This window comes from Brienomyrus brachyistius, chromosome 6 (genome assembly GCF_023856365.1).
Source record: "Brienomyrus brachyistius isolate T26 chromosome 6, BBRACH_0.4, whole genome shotgun sequence".
NCBI classification, from domain to species: Eukaryota; Metazoa; Chordata; class Actinopteri; order Osteoglossiformes; family Mormyridae; genus Brienomyrus; species Brienomyrus brachyistius.
In genome coordinates, this window is record NC_064538.1 from 24,014,012 (window position 1) to 24,032,767 (window position 18,756).

At 40.3% G+C, this 18,756-nt stretch overlaps 2 protein-coding genes across 3 annotated transcripts; one reads left to right on the plus strand and one right to left on the minus strand.

Annotated features, from left to right (window-relative positions):
- Positions 1–2,400: 2,400 nt before the first annotated feature.
- LOC125744995 (60S ribosomal protein L10-like) lies at positions 2,401–6,156 on the plus strand. The gene is made up of 7 exons (XM_049017366.1): positions 2,401–2,588; positions 2,701–2,732; positions 3,239–3,297; positions 3,683–3,790; positions 4,162–4,300; positions 5,469–5,631; positions 5,936–6,156. Exons 2-7 carry the CDS (start codon positions 2,710–2,712, stop codon positions 6,089–6,091), a joined length of 648 nt encoding a protein of 215 aa, XP_048873323.1. The 5' UTR covers positions 2,401–2,588; positions 2,701–2,709; the 3' UTR covers positions 6,092–6,156.
- Positions 6,157–7,527: 1,371 nt separating this feature from the next.
- On the minus strand, positions 7,528–16,712 carry LOC125744994 (V-type proton ATPase subunit S1-like). 2 transcript variants are annotated; one of them, XM_049017364.1, is made up of 11 exons: positions 16,567–16,712; positions 14,741–14,867; positions 13,478–13,552; positions 12,863–13,056; positions 11,976–12,056; positions 11,848–11,888; positions 11,500–11,585; positions 10,092–10,339; positions 9,461–9,511; positions 9,060–9,297; positions 7,528–8,686 (listed from the first exon to the last, which is right to left on the minus strand). In XM_049017364.1, exons 1-11 carry the CDS (start codon positions 16,686–16,688, stop codon positions 8,477–8,479), a joined length of 1,473 nt encoding a protein of 490 aa, XP_048873321.1. In that variant the 5' UTR covers positions 16,689–16,712; the 3' UTR covers positions 7,528–8,476. The 2 variants fall into 2 exon arrangements, with proteins under 2 accessions (XP_048873321.1, XP_048873322.1); XM_049017365.1 differs by lacking the exon at positions 11,976–12,056.
- Positions 16,713–18,756: the final 2,044 nt, after the last annotated feature.

The window sequence follows — 18,756 nt, forward strand, 5'->3', positions numbered from 1 at the left end:
TGGTACATACAGCAGCAAGAACGTAGTGCACAGATAAGCATATATATAGTGCACAACAGACAAGTAGAAATACAGTATGCATAGTGCAAATAAGTAAATGTGGTGCTAACAAATACAAAAAGTACATAGTTAACAAAGAGAATATCCTGAAAAATGTAATATTGTAGAATTATGGGAATAAATGCACATATACAGATAATAATAATAATAATAATAATAAAAAACTAGATGTGTTACTGTTGGAAACAACAGCACTGTATTCCTTGAATTCCTCATTCTGTTTGTCCATCAAAACCATAGTTGTCCCACACGCACCAACTTGTACAATTTCTAGAATGACTGGATGGATTACTTGGAAATGTAAAAGTTAATAAAAGTGTTTTACCTAAATGCTGTGAGACCTTGTTGTAATATATAGGTCTGAGAATACTGTGGCGTCGGATGGACCGAAGAGAGTGACACGGACACTTTTGCTGGGGAGAAGAAGCTCTTTATTAGCAGTCCTGAGAAGGATTATATCAGGCACCCAACGAACCAATGATACAAAATAAACACAAGGTTGTTAGACGCCGAACTGTAAGATGCAAACACGGTGGGAGATTTACGTAAAATAAATACACACAAGACAAGCGCAATAATAAGGAAACGTAGTCATTAACATTAACATTAACAACAACATAACAAGGGCTAATTACAACTGCGCGCGGGGCATGCTGGGACATACTTATTCATTTATTGCACATGACAATTTGCAGAATCTTTCCCCACCAATAACGTGGTTAATTGTATTCCTTTGTGTATGATTAATGTCCATGTTTAAAATGAAATTAATATTATTTGTTATCCATCCATCCATCCATCCATCATCTTCCGCTTAATCCGGGGTCGGGTCGCGGGGGCAGCAGTCTCAGCAGGGAAGCCCAGACTTCCCTCTCCCCGGCCACTTCATCCAGCTCCTCTGGGGGGATCCCAAGGCGTTCCCAGGCCAGCCGGGAGACATAGTCTCTCCAGCGTGTCCTGGGTCTTCCCCGGGGTCTCCTCCCAGTGGGACATGCCCGGAACACCTCCCCAGGGAGGCGTCCTGGAGGCATCCTAATCAGATGCCCGAGCCACCTCATCTGGCTCCTCTTGATGCGGAGGAGCAGCGACTCTACTCTGAGTCTCTCCCGAATGACTGAACTCCTCACCCTATCTCTAAGGGAGAGCCCAGCCACCCTGCGGAGGAAACTCATTTCGGCTGCTTGCACCTGCGATCTCGTTCTTTCGGTCACTACCCATAGCTCATGACCATATGTGAGGGTAGGAACGTAGATCGACTGGTAAATCAAGAGCTTTGCCTTTTGGCTCAGCTCTCTCTTCACCATGACAGACCGATGCAGCGCCCGCATGACTGCTGACGCCGCACCGATCCACCTGTCGACCTCCCGCTCCATCGTTCCCCCACTCGTGAACAAGATCCCAAGATACTTAAACTCCTCCATTTGGGGGAGGACCCCATCCCCAACCCGGAGAGAGCACTCTACCCTTTTCCGGCTGAGAACCATGGTCTCGGATTTAGAGGTGCTGATTCTCATCCCAGCCGCTTCACACTCGGCTGCGAACTGCTCCAGTGAGAGCTGAAGGTCACGGTCCGATGAGGCCAACAGAACCACATCATCTGCAAAAAGCAGAGACCTAATCCTGAGGTCACCGAACCGGACACACTCATCGCCCTGGCTGCGCCTATTATTTGTTATATGCTTAAGTATTTAAATTCCATTTACTACTCTTTTGCACTACGACCAAGATTTTCTATTACATAAAAGCAAGAACTTTAACACACCGACACTGATATGGATATTGATCAACTGGAACATTTTTTAACACATTATATACCTGTGTGAGTGAATGGTGTGTGAGTGTGCCCTGCGATGGGCTGGCCCCCCATCCTGGGTTGTTCCCTGCCTCGTGCCCATTGCTTCCGGGATAGGCTCCGGACCCCCCGCCACCCAATAGGATAAGCGGTTTGGAAAATGGATGGATGGATGGATTATATACCTGTCCACATTGCATCATGCTAACAAATGAAAATAATAAAAAATAGGTAAAACAGGCGCCACGCACTGAATATATCAAATTGTCATGACCAAAGGAACGAATCTACATGAGACATTCCGAAAGAATTCTCATCTGACCGAACTCATACGAATCCGACTCAGCCAAGACGGCCTGGGTACATTACGCACACTCTCGTCCACTTGTACGCTCTTCCTCTGACGTCACGTGCACGCTCCGCCACAAGGGGAAGTGCACGTCCTGCAGCCAAGTTTCCATCTCTAACGATAAACTCCATTACCCAGAATCCCTGCTCGGCACTACGCCCTCTGTTGTCTCTGATTGGCTTATTTAATAACATCTGAAGACGACCAAAAACGTCTCTTTGTGATTAAACAAAAATTATATTAAAATTAAAACGTTATCAAAACTGATTTTAATTGCATGCTATTTTTAGTGTTTAATAACTTAAGAGCTCAATTACAAATTAAGTGGAATTGAAGGAAAGTGGCCGTTTACCCGGAAATAGTTGTACTTTGTCTTTTTGACACTAGGTGAGTTTCTTGTGGGGACGTCCGTGGTAAAGATGTTGTAATTAACGTATTTTATTATTTCTCTTCCAATGTAATGTGCGTATTAATGAATTATGTTTGATTATAATTGTAGATTCTAGCCATGGGCCGACGACCCGCCCGCTGGTAAGTTATTTCAGTGATTTGGTTTGGAGGGCTCTGAAAGACCATGTGCAACTTCTCGTACAACACTTCCCACTAAGGTGTCTAAGGTTTTTGTTGCTTAGCTAGTTAATATTTTAAACCATGCTTTCACAACTTTATAAGTAACTAGTAAACTACTCTCGGAATACCACCTTTGGTATTTAACGTGGCTTCTAGTTACATACGATGCCGTTTTAAATGGTAGTTGCATCTACATCCTAGGCTTTTGACTGCTTTTGATAATGAAAGTACCTCCACTATTTTTTGAAGCACATTTAATCGACCATTCCAGGGTGTACATAGAATACTCGTTCAGTACTAGAAGGGATAGTGTGTTGATATGAAATTAAGCTTAGTGATGTTCTGTTATAGTAAACCAGACTTCTTCAAAGCTACATAATATCGGGTGGCTAGCTTGGAGTATTCTTCATATTTTGTACTTGTACTTTTACTATTTAATGTTTATCATTAATGTATGTTCAATTTAGTTACAGATACTGTAAGAATAAGCCGTACCCCAAGTCTCGCTTCTGTCGGGGTGTGCCCGGTAGGTCTTTTGATGCTCTTCATTTTCACTACTTATAATTTGCAGTAATTTTTCTATAACCATAATATTGTAATTGAATATGATCAATAGTAATGCCTATCATATTCAATTACAAAGTTGATAATTTTGTGAAGTAAACAGCAAGGCATCCTGATTCCAAGGCTTTTAATTCTAAATTACAGGATATTACATGTCTGGAGTCCAGAAAAGGTTGTTTATATTATGTATTTTAATGTTATGTATCTAAATGTAGGTAAATATCCAAGTTGACTAGGTTGTCTACATTCACATTATTGGATTTCCAGTTTGGTGCATTACAAATCATTACGGGCTGTCGGGTTTTTTAATTTTTAAGAATGAAGTTTTTTTTTCTCTATCCACTCAGACCCCAAAATCAGAATCTTTGATCTGGGCAGGAAGAAGGCAAAGGTGGATGAGTTCCCACTATGTGGTCACATGGTGTCCGATGAGTATGAGCAGCTTTCCTCAGAGGGTGAGCTATACATATACATGTTTATCAGTAAACATGCCTTTTTTTAATTAGCTTTGTGGTAGCTATGAAATGATCAAAAACTGGACAACTTCCCAGTTATCCAAGCTTAAGATGGAGTCCTTGTGAGTTGTCACAGCCGCTTGCAATGCATTTTAAATCTTGATTTTTTAGGCTCTTACAGTTGCAAGTGTTTTAATTTATCTTTGTGGAAAAGTGTTAGGCATACTTCAGTCTCGCAGTCCTCCTGCATCCTGCTGTTTATGGCTTTCTGTGTTGCTGTCTGTGATTGTACATTTAGTAGTTGCTAGCTGAAAGAAACGCTGCCTTTTGGCCTGTAACCATGCATAGTTTTTCTGTCTGACTCCAAACAGCACTGGAGGCTGCACGCATCTGCGCCAATAAGTATATGGTGAAAACTTGCGGGAAGGATGGCTTCCACATCCGTGTCCGCCTGCACCCTTTCCATGTCATCCGCATCAACAAAATGTTGTCTTGTGCTGGGGCTGACAGGTGAGAGTGAAAGACGCCCCCTTTTAGCACTGTGGTTTGTGTACTAGCGAAGTCACATTTGAATCCGAGGCGTGTATCGAGTGTAAAGGGTAGCTTCCGCTGAAGCCTTGCTTCAAGGCTTGTAACATTCTCAGAGAATCATTTGGTTGGTGACAAATGAAGCCTCGCTTCCCACAGGGACTTCCTGTTGAACTATTCCAGTCAACACAATATATACCGCTGAGCAAAAACATCATGACCACCCCCATGTGAAGCAAATAATGTTGACTCACGAATGAAAAAATGTTTGAAGGTCTGAGATATATTAATTGGCAAGGTGGCAGTCAGTACTTGTAGTTGAAATTTTTAATGCAGAAGAAATGGGCAAGGATAAATATCTGAGTGACTTTGACTTGAGCCAAATCATTATGGTTAGATGACTGTGTGAGAGCATCTCCAAAATGGCATGGCTTGTGGGGTGCATACACTCAGTCACGGTGAGTACCTACTAAGAGTGGTCCGAGGAGAGAAAAGTTCAGTCCAGTTCCACTGCTTTCTTGCTCACTGAAGTCCCGTAAAGCGAGAAAAACCCTGTCATCAAAGAGAAACAGGGAAGAGCCAGGCTGGAGTTTGCAAAAAATGTGTATTGTGCCGCATAACCAAAAAATGAGAAATGAGTGAAACGGAAATTTTTGCTGTGGTTTTTTCCAGATCCGTAAATAGTGTTGTGTATATTCACCAGTAGGTGTCATTAGTGTTTTATATTCAATGAGGTTTCAAGTAATGAACCTTTTGGTGGAAAACCTAAGGCACTTAAGAAAGCCATGAGCACCAATGGCCTGCATTTTGGGATTCTTTGTTTCTTTTAATGGGAAGATATTCTTAAAGTCTTTGTCTAATGCGTGGATAAATAAACAAAAAACATCAAACATAAAAGCATAAATATTTCTTAGTCAATGATGCCTTCAACTATCAAGGTCCATGAAATACATCTGGTGTTTATTCACATCTAAATCATGGAAAGGCAAGCAGGGATGGTTTTAATAAATACAATTGCTTTCAATATAATAATTATTTATGAAAGTATGGTGTGAGAAATCTTTTTTTCTCAGGTAGTTAGAAATGTAGTTGCCTTGGCAGAATTGCATTCCTGCTTGGACCTTGGTCTGACCATCGCTTCTCACTACAGACTCCAGACTGGAATGCGTGGGGCCTTTGGGAAGCCTCAGGGCACGGTGGCCCGTGTCCACATTGGCCAGGTCATCATGTCTGTGCGCACCAAGGCCCAGAACAAGGAGCATATCATCGAAGCTCTGCGCAGAGCCAAGTTCAAGTTCCCGGGCCGCCAGAAGGTACAGTTCACCCAAACACACAGGTGTTCATTAGTTTAGCTGTGTTTTAATAGTAAGTGGTGGGTGAGAGTTGCTTGGCTGATGCCATGCGTCTCAAATTATGTATGGGTTCAGTTTGGCAGTGATGATTATTTTAAAGTGGCTCTGGGACAACTATATGTATCCTCAGAAGAGATGAAAACAAAGATTACCTGTGCGTGGTAAAATTACTGTTTGTGCGATTTGAGTGAATGAACGAGTTAATTTATCTCATTACCACTGATTTCCAATATCCACTCATACGTCCTTTTCTTGTCTTACCAAGATCCATATCTCTAAGAAGTATGGCTTTACCAAATTCAACGCATGCGACTTTGATGAAATGATGCAAGAAAAACGACTGATCCCAGATGGCTGTGGAGTGAAGTACATCCCCAATAAGGGACCCCTGGATCGCTGGAAATCCCTCCATGCTGCTTAGACCCTAGAGCCCCCTGGGCACTGTGTCAAGAAATGTCATGCCAATAAAGCTGTCTGAATTATAAATCTTAAAATTAGTATCTTTGACAGGGTTTGAGGAGAAAGTAGCTTGGTTGGCTGTCTCAGTATAAATGTTGTAGGGATGTTTAGAAAAGCATGATGTGTACTTCCTTCCATCCTTAATCGCTTACCTAGTGCAGTATCAGGGTTAACCTGGGTCCTATCTGGTAGTACAGCGCAAAAAGCAGGAAACACTCTGGAAATGATACCAGTCTGTCAGGATAAACAAGCACACCTAAGTCATAGGGGGGTTTAGAGACACAAACTCACCTAACTGTAAGTTTTTGACATGTGACTGACCAGTCATATGCACAGTGTGCATTTCCAAGCCTCATTATCTCCCATCAGCCAGAAGTGATGAATGATATGAAGCAGTGAACTGTAAAATATTGCCAATTTCTAGCGATTTTTTTGGTAAATGTTTAGTTAGACTCATGGATGCGTGAGTATCTGACCACATCAGAGAAATGTAATACACCAGGAATTGAACTACCATAGCAAACATATGAAAAAAATTATTGAATCATCATTAAATTCTTAATCTTGCGTGAGTTTTTAATATATCAGTGCTTATGTTACTGGCAAATATATAATTATGCGCTTGCTGGGACAAGGAGTGTAAGTGGCAGGTTTGTACTACTACTACTAATAATAATAATAGTTTTATTTATATAGCGCTTTTCAAGATCTCAAAGACACATAGAATAAAGTAAGATAAGAAAATGACAAAACATGGATAGGGAAGGTTATACACTTGAGCAAGCAAAAGGAGACTAAGCTTGATTGACGAATGGCAGTAGGAAGGAGGTTCTAAGTTGGGGAGTAAAATGGGAAAATGCATAGTCACCATAGCAATGGCGTTTGGAAGAGGGCATGAGGAGAGAGCCAGAAGAGGAGGATCTAAGTGTGGAGCGACTAGTAGGGGAGACGCAGTTCAGAAAGATACAATGGGGCTTGGATGTTAAGAGCATTGAATGTCAGGAGATGTATTTTAAAATGGATACCTTGTTTAATAGGGAGCCAGTGCAGGCTCCGAAGTATGGGAGTGATGCATTGGTAGTAGTGTGGGTGAGGAGGCAGGTGGCAGAGTTCGGGACTATCTGGAGTTTATGGAGATTTACCAGTAAGTGGTAAGTGAATCTCAGGGGTCGAATTGTGATAGTTAGAAAACTGGGTCACAGCATGTGCAAAATGGTAGGTTTTGTGGGGTGTTCCAGGTATGCAGTGGTCTATATCTAACAAAAGTAGTCCAAGGAATGTCAAGTGGTGAACAGGTCAGTGCAACATCACTAGTTATGCGACTTAAATTAATACAGGGCTGCGTTGCTACAGGCAGGGGATGCTGAGTTTGACGCTCACTGCTCTGTGTTAGCATGGTAAGGTTTACAGAATACTATCACCTTTATTGACATTTCACAACAAATATATAAATACATCATTGCACACAAATAAAACTCCATAAGCCAAAGTTTCATTCTCATAGGGTGCTCCCTCGGCAGCTTCAAGTCAAAAGGGAAAAACAAATATTTTACCATACAGAAACATGGATCGAAGTATTCATCTTTACATACAACTCTCAGTACCACCAGAATGTAGCTGAACAATCATATACTGTACAGAATCTTCACTTTAAGCCACAGATACACAAAGCTTTGTAAACCACACACAATAAGATTAGAGAAGTGGACAAATTCTCATACTGCTTCAGCACACAGGATGTCAAAATTTTGAGTCCAGTGCAAAGCTGCTTAAATGTAAGTATAACATATTAAAGTTCTTGTAACAGCATTCATAATTTGTACTACTAACAAACAAAAATTCTGCCACAAGGTTGATTGCTGTGTGAGATTTTTCACTCAAGACAGAACAGTATGTTAAAACATGCACCTATGAAATATAAACTAATTTGTTTAGTTCTATAGTAGGTAATACTTTCCCCAACAGCCAATCAAGGTGACGTTTTATGGAAAATCCAGATTGGCTCAGCTGGAAAAGCTTTTGTGAGAAATTCAACCAATAGGGAAAAGAGAGATCCCACATAAGTGACTAGACAGTTTCCATAGGACTCACGAAGACTAATGAGTCCCTGAGCTATTTAGTGCAGTAGAACTACTAGGTCATCATCATACATGGTACAGTATTTGTATTCCATAGCTTAAATCCAGGTAGGACGTCAATTAAAAACAGGAATGGGTGATGTATTTTGGACCCTTCAGGGTAGAGAAAGAACAGTGACAGGAAAAGACAACATAACTGAAGACAGGAAGAAGTATGATGCGCAATTCTCTTTCGGTTTGATGACAGACGGCTTTATCGGTGGAGGGTGTCACTCATTCTGGGGCACGGCAATTGCAGGGCCCTTGGGGTCATCGAAGCGGTCCATGGTGCGTAGCTGTATGATCATGTGAAGGCCATAGGTAAGCACGAGAAGCATGAGGAGCGAGGTCAGCAGACCCATCCAAACACCAGGTGTGAAGAAGCTGGCGCAATCACTGGCATAAGAGAAATCTGAGCCAGTCACATTGAAGCCCTGGATCTGAAAAATACAGACACAGAGAGTGTGAGTGAGTGTGAGAGAGAATGATAGTGACCTCCTACAGATCTATGGATTAATTCAATACTTTATCTGTGGGTGTAGGTCATAAAATTTTAGGTTCTGAATGGTATATTATGCCTTTCTAAATCTACAAGAGAATATTCCCCAATATGTTTCAGTGTTTTCCAAATATTTCTTAACTGCAACAGAGGAAATATGAAAAAACAGAACTGATATTAAATTCCATTTAAATTTCCTTTTAAATTGGAATTAAAATTCCAATGATCATAACTGTTTAATTAAACAAATCAGGTTATCCATCTCTTACAATATTTAGGCTGATCACAAGTCTCACGCAAGTTATCACTTGTACCTGGAAGTCATCGAATGAGAGCCTCCACTGGGTGGCATTGTCGTTGGCTGTACGTGGCACCAGTAGTGGGTCTCGGAAGCTGGTGACCGACTTGCAGCGGTAGGAATACTCTGAAGGGGCATAGATGTTACGACTGCTGTTGAAGGTCGCCTTCTGACCATCGTACTCCAGCTGTACTTGGTCCAGTGTAAACCAGTGGCGTCCTGAAACTTGGTAGAAGCGTCGGCTCATGGAGAAGCTGCAGATGGTTGGTGGAATGGGGACATTTAAAAGAAAACGGAAATCAGCAAGACGGCCAGATCTGATAAACACTAAATATGACAGCTGAGACACATGCAATCTGATGCCTGTCAAAAGACTGAGGTGGAACTGAAGAACAATTTCATGTGGAAGGTACTCACATGAGTCTGAAGGTCCGGAAATTAAGAATGTTCTGATAATTTAGAACAAGCCTAAGAGGGGGAAAAGTGAATGATTAGACGTTAAAGATTTTTCTAAGAACAAAGCAAATTATGACTTCCTTCTAATGTGTGTTTAGCTGTTATTAAATAAATTAAACAAACTCCCAGAGGATTTTTGTTACTGAGAACATAGACATAACATATTTATGAAGTCCATGAGTTTGCACACTTTAATGTGGACTGGTAAATTTTAAGCACAAAATCATTGCTGCTCGTTCGTACTGCAGTGGTGGAGTGCAGAGTACATATCACACACACACACAATTATATATATATAATTATACAATAATAATAAAAATAATTGAGCCAATGAACCGCTGAAGCCACACAATGTATGTCAATATACCATATCATCAACAGCTTTAATATACATTAATAAACATTATATGATTATACGATTATAGTGTTTATCATCATATAATGTTTGTTATTAATGTATAGTACAGCTTTTGAAAATATGTTAGGAGGGTTACGTATATTTACAGTACATGCTGCTTATGAATGTTCTGTGGTTGCTTTAGCTCTGATTATAAGAAATCATTATGGAGTACAAGCCTTCCAGTACTCTTACCGTGAGTGGGTTTGGTTGCAGGTGGAACCTGTCAGTGAGACAGAGGCAGAGGAGCCAAAGGTCTGTGAGCTCAGGCCATGGCGCCTCCACTGGCCCTGGAAGTGACTGACAGTCAGGTTCTCAGCCCAGAAGAGGATGCATGTAGACACTCCACTCCTGAACTCCAGGGGAGGGTAAGGCTCGCTGGCTGGGGCCTGCAGCAGGGTTCGGGCAACTGGGAGGCTCTCCAGGGACACCTCCTGGATCACCTGGGGAGGGGGCAATGCACGTTATACCCATGTGTAATAACCCATACATCCATCTATTTCTTGTAACAGCTTGTCCTATTCATCGTCGTGGGGGGGGGGGGGGGGGGGGCGGAGCCTATTCCAGGGGCTACAGGCACAAGGAAGGGAACAACTCAGGATGGGCCACCATCCCATCGCAGGGCACCCATGTGTTGTAATGTTTTTGCCAATCACCATGAGAACATGTGATATAATACAGCTTTGCGAGATGACTATAGAAATTGTGTGACGACAGAAAAACGTCTACTGTTTGATATTATATTCTATCATATATTTTGTTGTATTGCAAATCAGACTCTTTACAGCGATATTTTAAGTAATTCGCTGTAACACTTTGTATTACACAGCATAGATGCAGGCAGGAAATTTGCATTAAGGCTGTCAATAAACAATAAGCACAATCTGCCCAATTTGTAACCCAAACAACTTCACAGCTGCAACATTTGTTCGCATGTGTGTTTACCGCATTACATTTACTGGCACTGCCTGATCCGTCTGTCAGATACAAGTGCAGGTATTATGCAGAACTTTTATTAAACAGACGGGGAACGTAAGGAATCAAAAAATCAGAATATCTGACTGAATATCTCATTCTAGGCGGGTGGAGATTGCTGTTTGCTGTTGGCAAAATGAACCCGATGTGAAAAGAGATATTAATTGAGTTGGGTCGTCAAAGTGTAAAATGTACAGGCATGCGAGGTACAAATTGGGCAAGTGGTACAGATAGGCACCAAAAACAATCATGGAGGAGAGTAAATAAAAGACAGAATGAGGACCTTGTATATAAAAGAGGGGCTACTTCTGTCACATGAGAGGGGTTAATGTATGAAAAGTCTCACATAGACAAGAAAACTGCAAATTATAATGCCAACTGGTCCCCAAAACAAACAAACTTTACATAAACTATCTATTCAGTGAATTTACAGATGTACTATATCATGAAATGTATCGTCATTGGGATATGAAGTGACCTATGTTAAGATATGAGATTTTGGTCATATTGCACATCTCTATGGCACAGTAACACAGACAAACATGAACACACATCAAAGTAGCTGGACACCTCAACCAGCAAGCTGAATAAGGACAACTATACACAACCAAACTGAAGAATGTCTTACCCGTGATGGTCTGACAGCCGTGTAAATAGCAGTGTAGGGAATGGCCTGGCCCTTAATAATGTTCAGCACCTGGCGAATCATGTCATCTGGAGAGAGTGGATTAATCAGATTCTACTCTTGAAATGCTCATATTTATATTTATAGTGACAATCTTTACAACTCTTAATTCTAGAAAAAAAAACAGAAGTCAATTCATTACATCTTAAGTTGATTCTGTAATTATGTAGCATAATTGGGGCAGGTTTTCAGCTTTAGGAACTTAAGATTTGATTTATATATTTGCCTTAAACTGCAAGACAACATACTGTATAATAAGCTGATGACCAACAAAAATGACTTTTCACTCACCATTTCCAGTGAGAACAGCTTTGGGGGAGATCATGTCAGCACTGCAAAGGACCATGATAAGATGAGCTCAAAATGTTACTACTTTTATTGGACCAGCATCAACAATTTGAATTGCATGGTGGACTTACATAGTTACTGTTAAACTAGTTGATAAGCCTTGCTGATACTGCTTTCTAGTATTGATGTTGTTGTAATTTCCCCAGTACCTACTGAGAGTTTAAGTATACAGAGAGCTGTTGGACATTATTATCATAGTCATTTTCCCACTGCTTATCCTGGTAAGAGCTGCAGTGGCAGTACGCTGAGCAAGTCAGACAACAACGCTTTTTCTGCAGCCGTACACCTCATTCCAGGGGATCCATAGTAATTCCCAATGCAGGTGGGAGATGTAAAATCTCCAGCATGTCCTAGCTGTTCAACCAGGCCCCTGCCCTGTGGGAGGAGTCTGTAAAAGATTATCTGGGAGCTGTCCTTGACTGCCAGTTCACAGATACCTTACTCAACTTCCACGTAACAATGTGTCATGTACCTCATTCCAACAACAAGCAATACTTTCATAAACTCTAGACATTTTTCATGTACTACTACAGCCTTTTTATCAGTTATTTTGCATTCTTACCTATATAAAATGTGCCTGCAAAGCCAAAAGCTGGAGTGTGTGAATACTTTGTGTTTTATGGTAGCAAATGAACACTGAAGAGCACTCGCAAAAAGAGCCCAGAGTCATCAGGTGGTACCTTTTCAAGCACCTCACCCACATTCTCTAAGAAAGTTGGGCACATACACAGACAACAGTAAGAATTTTCTAATCTGTAACTTGCAGTCGCTTAGAGTTAACCTTCTTTCCAACTGGGAGAAACTCCACATGTACAGCTCTCAGCCAAGTGAAGTCTATTTTGGACCATAGTTTGTCTGAAAAAAAACTCACTAATTGCACGCTTTTCCCTAACTGCACACTGCAAACAAAAAGGTGGTTTAAGAATACGAAAAAGCACATGAAGACACGAGACATTACTCTGTGCTGTAGGGCAGACGGAAGATCAGCAGAGAAGAGCCAGAGGCATTGAGGCGCAACTGTGACAAGGTCTCTGGGTCCAGGTAGAGTGGGGAGGTGCCCAACTGCTCCTGCAGTATCCGTGGGATGGCACCAGAATCAGGCCATGACAGGGCTGGGAGGACCAGAGGAGAGGCAGAAGATCTCAGCTCTGCCTGGAAGGATAGACAACACCAGTAGAGTCAGAATGAACACTATTTTGCAAAATTTCATACTGTCCAGACATTACCCACAGTATTTTTAGAAGCAATGCTATTCTAGTAGTTTGAAATGTTGGGCCCAGTTGTTTGAAAAGTTGAATTTGGACCATCTTACTTTTACACCAGGTTTGCAAAGCAACATTGGATTGTACCACCCTGATCTAACTGGAACAAGCAGACAGAAGACCTGGACATATACAGTACTCAGGTAACTTTAAGGCAACCGCCCTTGAACTTGAACTTGCGGCTCCAATATTTTTTTTTTCTTTTTTTTGGAAAATGGTCAATCAAGTATTTGTAGGGGAAAAAATGAACTAAATAAATAAATAGATCAAACATATTCTAGATTTACAGGAATGGGTGGGTGCAATCCTACCTCCAGGGTGGGGAAAGCACTATCTTGCTTGTTCCCAAAAACTCCTCCATACAAAGTGAAGTCATCCATGCTCAGCTTTGTGGTTCCAAGAAAAATAAAAGGAAACTGGTTTGTCAAGTTCATCAATAAGGGCGACCAGCAGATTCATGTAGATTGGAGTTTATGAAACGAGCTGTGATGGATGTGTAAGACAGTTAACCAGTCAATCTTTAAGACATTCCCAGTCAATCACAAAAAGTCACAGTGCAAAACTGAAGGGGATCAACCAGCCCCCACTCAAGTGGGAGAATCTACCAAAGGGCTTCTGCACCCTGCTATGTCAAATAATAAGTGGCGATTTGATAGCATGCCACATTATTTTCTTTGCAAAAGTACAGTAACGCTTACTGTAAAAAAGGTGTTCTACCCCCACTGTTCTCAATTCATGGTGATCATACATCCGTTCTTAGAAAAATATCACTTGCTTTTCTAATAGCTGCTTCAACTTCCAAAGAAACTTTGTTGCGGTACGTCTGAATAGCAGTTTTTGCATAGCACGTTCTGCTCGGGACATATTGACAGTCAAAGGTGTTAAGCATATCTTTGACTCCACAATGTGGAAACACACATTACAAAAAAAAATTGCATCTTGTGATTGCATTTGAGCACAGCTTCAATCGTAAACGGTTTGTATTTAGGGGGTAAAGATGCAAGGCACCTACTGTGATTTTAACTTTCTCTTATTATTATTATAATTATTATTATTATTCTGGCTGGGGTGTCTGTGGCAGGTCCCCAAACGCTACGCATGCTTTTTTATTAAAATTGGCACACAGAGACAGCAGAGTAATGTCTATAAGTGCAACAATTTTAGAATCACAAGCCTGCTAGTGCCACCAACAGATCACACCTGTACTTATATTTCTGCTCATAACTTTTGAACTGTTTGGTCTTTTTGAAAAATTATGATTCAATACAAATCTATTGTACCCTGTGACAAAATTTTAGGCCATTTTGAAATGTTTTATAATACCAAAAAAACAAGTTTTCATGGCTCACAATTTTTTGCTCAGAGCATCTTCAAAGCCACACAAAGGTTATCACAGGCAATGAACCCTGCAGCAGACTTCTCCTTAACCCATTCACTCTTCTCTGATTACAAATTAAGCTAGTTTCTGAACTACTATAACTGCACATGGTGAAATTGTAGCACTGGATAACACTATTAGCCAATGTAGGAATTCTTCATCGTCTGTATAGAGAACAAAAATAAAAAGCACAGACCTTGTCCTGGAGGAACAGGAGAACATTCTGAGGGCCAGAAGTGAGTGCAGTTTTCAGGTAGGAAGCCAGCTGGGAACCTGATACAATGTGTCCGGCTAGTGGTGCAACCTGCTGTGGCAAAGAGTACCTAGAAATCCATCACAAGAAAAGAAGACTGGATTTACTGATGGAGCAGAAGTTCATAAAGGGTTATTTGATTTTAATTTAAAAAAAGCTTGGAAACTTGACAAGTGGTATGCCTGTACTTCATCTTCCAAGACAAAGGGGAAAGGTGCTCCTGCCACATGCCTTTCTGATGCTTAAAAATAGCGATTCAATTCAATTTTATTTATATAGCGCTTTTAACAACAGTCATTGTCACAAAGCACTCTACTTAGCATTGTTTATAAACGTTTTGTCCTCTCACGACGACGACCTAGTAATGTCAGTGTTGCCACAGACATTTTGTTCCATTTATTTTGCTCGATAATGATACTGCTGATATTTCATTACATAGTATAAGTTACAGGCATTTGTGCATTCTCACGAGGGTGAATACAAGCATATGAACATGGAATCAGACCTGATACCGGCAATACTGTCGCTGCACCCCTAGCCTTTTATATAGATTACTTTTGCTAATTATGACAACTTAATATTAATAGCTAGCTACTGTAACATCATTATTTAATGTGTAAGATTAGTTTCTCTTAGTTGGCACTGACATATTTGCCAACAATCCATGTAAGCCCATTTAAAATATTAAATCATTCATTTATGGCTATATAAAGACAGGTTTCTATTTCTGAAGTTAATAAAGTCCCATTACATTGTTTGAAGTTTATTTTGTAAAATAATTCATACTATTTTTGTACAAACCAATACATGTCTTTTTACTCAAATGCTCTAAGTATTACATGTAACTGGGAAACTACACCTATTAATTTATTGCACATTCCACTTAAATATCATTATTTTCCCCCAATACTTGTGTGGTTAACTGTGTTTCTTTCTGCCTATGTGTTATACTCTATGTCTCGAAACTCTATTTATATAATTCATATGTCTAAATATTTATATTCTGTTTATTTCTCATTTGCTCAAATAGCAGTGTATCACACATGTCAACCTAACTGCAGGGAAAACAGAGATATGGGTGATTTCTGCATTCAATCATACTGATGGCCCCCACTGATCTGAAAAGTTAGACAAGTAAAGCCGGGGGCGTTTCGCATCTGGTTGACCTGTCATTTTGGGCACAACTGATAGCAATGTAGCAAAACGTCTTTACTACTCGGGGGCAGAGCAGAGACCCACCGGCTCTGTCCCATTTGCCCCACATGGTCCACAATTACCAATAGATCTGGACGCAATTTTGAGACAAATCATACCGAAACGGAATCATCGGCGCTTAATGACAACGCAGAGAACCATGAGATAAGTAGAGGCTTTTCCTTGTGAACAGGATCAATCAAATAGCGCCTGATTTTTGATCGCTCAACACGAGACAAGGCAGTATGTCACACACCAAATTAAATCAAAATCAAAAATGGTGACGCAAATGCCATTCGTTGAATTAAAACTGAATGACCTTAGAAAACATACCTAACACGTAGGCAAGCTAGTCGACATCTGACATCTATAAATAGGATCCCGTATCGAATTTACTAAACGATTCTTGTCTTCAAGCATACGTGTTATCTAATTCACAGCATTTTACAGCTAATAATTTTCTTTCTGACCAGAATCAGCGGACATGGTGTAATCTTTAATCCAAGAAGGAAGACAAACTGAAAATGATATGTGTTAACTGAGAGTGGGTAACATTAGCGACGAGTCAGTTTTACCCTTCACTTGACCACATCACCAGAGGAACCTGGGCGCTGCAGCTCCCTGCAGAAAATACAGAAAACAAAATAGCAAATAAAACCGTTGTGCCGGTCATCTTAGAAACAACGGAAACCACCATCTTGAAACCCGATGATTACGTCACCCGCTTATCACCGGTCATGTGAGCGCAAGAAAAACGGCGAGTCTATCAACTGAAATAGTATTAAGTTCTTTCAACAATACAATGCATACGTAAAGTCTTCTTATTTTGTGATCCTCCTTACTAGGTAATAGCATATGCCATACAGTTAATGCAGTTGATAATTCCATATAAACCGGATACTGTAATTCAGAGGAACAGAATGAAGGTTAAAAATAAAATAGGTCATCCATACATAACCAAATATCCAGTTCAAAATCACAGAGCCTAACCCAGGACGGACAGGGCATACAATACATACATACACACACACGCGCGCACGGTTTTTTTTTTTATTATTTTTTCACTAATATATAATGCCGAACTTTCATCTTCTTTAATATTGATCTAAGGAGTACTATTAAGTGCTATTAAGAAAGATTTGATCTCAGAGAATTATATGCATTCAAGAAGCGCTATCTTTTTAAAATACCCTGCTGTTTTATGCTTTCGTTCATTAGAAGTCCTACCAGAACACCAGTGAGGTTGAGAATGAGCTGGACAGGGAGGCACTTGCCAGAGAGTGAGTGGCTAACCATTTTGATATAATGACAGGGAGGCAATCCAGGTAGCACCACATATTTCGTTACCTATGGAGAAGCAATGCTGTCAGGAGATGACTAGTTCTCGTAAATTAAATGATAAAATGGCAAAACCTCGATTTCAGCCGATCACTTTTATAATTAAGTGCAGTGGTGTCAAGAAAGGTTGTGCAAGAGTACAAATGTTCATAGCTCTAGACCTACTGATTTATTGACTTTATACATGAGTGTTCAAAGTTTATATCAAGGACAAACGTTTGTTCAGGTATCCAAGCAACTAGCTGATTGTTAAATTTGAAATGAGCTTGAAAAATCAGGTAGTGCAACTACAATTAATATGACCATTAATAAACATGAAAAACAAATAAGAATGTATGTCTGGTGCATTGTATACACTTAAATTGTTACTTTGTGAACCATCATGAAGGTTTTGATTTTGAAAAAAATAATTGTAAAATATATTTTGGTTGCACCACCTGACGTTTCATTTTGTGAAACCCTTATTTGTCATTTATCCACGTGGTGCTGATCACCCCCTGCTGAAGACATCACGTCACACTTCTTATCTGGATAGTCGTGGGGTGTTGCGGTCGGTTGGGGGTGCCAGATGTGAAGTTTGCCTAGAGTTCCACATGGGCTTTGACTACCAGTTGATGAACATAACAGGTTTTAAGTAATTACATCAACTGTGCACTATAAGTAGATCTTGAAATTAAGTGTTGACAGGCCCTTTCTCTTGCTGTATCTTTCAGACATCATATCTGAACCTGGAATGGAGTAAATCAACAATGAAACATCTAGCCCTCAAAGGTGAACAGGGTTTGCAACATTTTTAATAATGGCTGCCAGATCAGGGATGATTACTATTGGGGCAGAATTGGCTGATATATAAAACACAGCTAGGTCATCTCTGCTTTGCAGGAACTGGATCGTTATCTGGGCCGGTTGAAGGACGACAGGTATTCTCAAATCTATAAAACAAATAAACAAAATCCTCTTTTATTGTTTATTATGTTTATCGTACTACTATCACATTGTCAAAATGAATCGCTCTCCGTGGTCCTGAAAATAAAACCAGTGTATCTTTTTGTGGTGGTGTGTTACGTAAAATTTTAGTCCTACTTAAATACACGTTCAGATTAAAACGACACATCTTTCTTCTGTCCAGGAAAGTTTGAGATTAATGTCAAGTTATTAAATTGTCTTGTGCCCAACAGGAAACATATTTGATTAAATTAGCTAAATGAATGAAGCACTGACAAACGAACCACGATCGGAAAACATTTGTTGAAAACACCGATTTCGCAAATACTGCGAATAACATACAACTCTAAAAATATCTCACAGTTGTTTTGGACATTACAGTGTAGAATGGATACACAGGGATACGCATTTACGATTGCGCTTGTAGGCAGGTATTTTATATACCGAATAACCGTCAATACATTTTCAACTGCTAATAACCA

Coding starts and splice junctions, on each gene's coding strand:
- LOC125744994 (XM_049017364.1), bottom strand. CDS start 16,688: ATGGTGGTTTCCGTTGTTTCTAAGATGACCGGCACAACGGTTTTATTT. Junction 12,057..12,862: donor CGTCTGCCCTACAGCACAGA/GTAATGTCTCGT, acceptor TTAAACTCTCAG/TAGGTACTGGGGAAATTACA. Junction 11,889..11,975: donor ACTAGTTTAACAGTAACTAT/GTAAGTCCACCA, acceptor GGTCCTTTGCAG/TGCTGACATGATCTCCCCCA.
- LOC125744995 (XM_049017366.1), top strand. CDS start 2,710: ATGGGCCGACGACCCGCCCGCTG. Junction 3,791..4,161: donor TGAGCAGCTTTCCTCAGAGG/GTGAGCTATACA, acceptor GACTCCAAACAG/CACTGGAGGCTGCACGCATC. Junction 4,301..5,468: donor TCTTGTGCTGGGGCTGACAG/GTGAGAGTGAAA, acceptor TTCTCACTACAG/ACTCCAGACTGGAATGCGTG.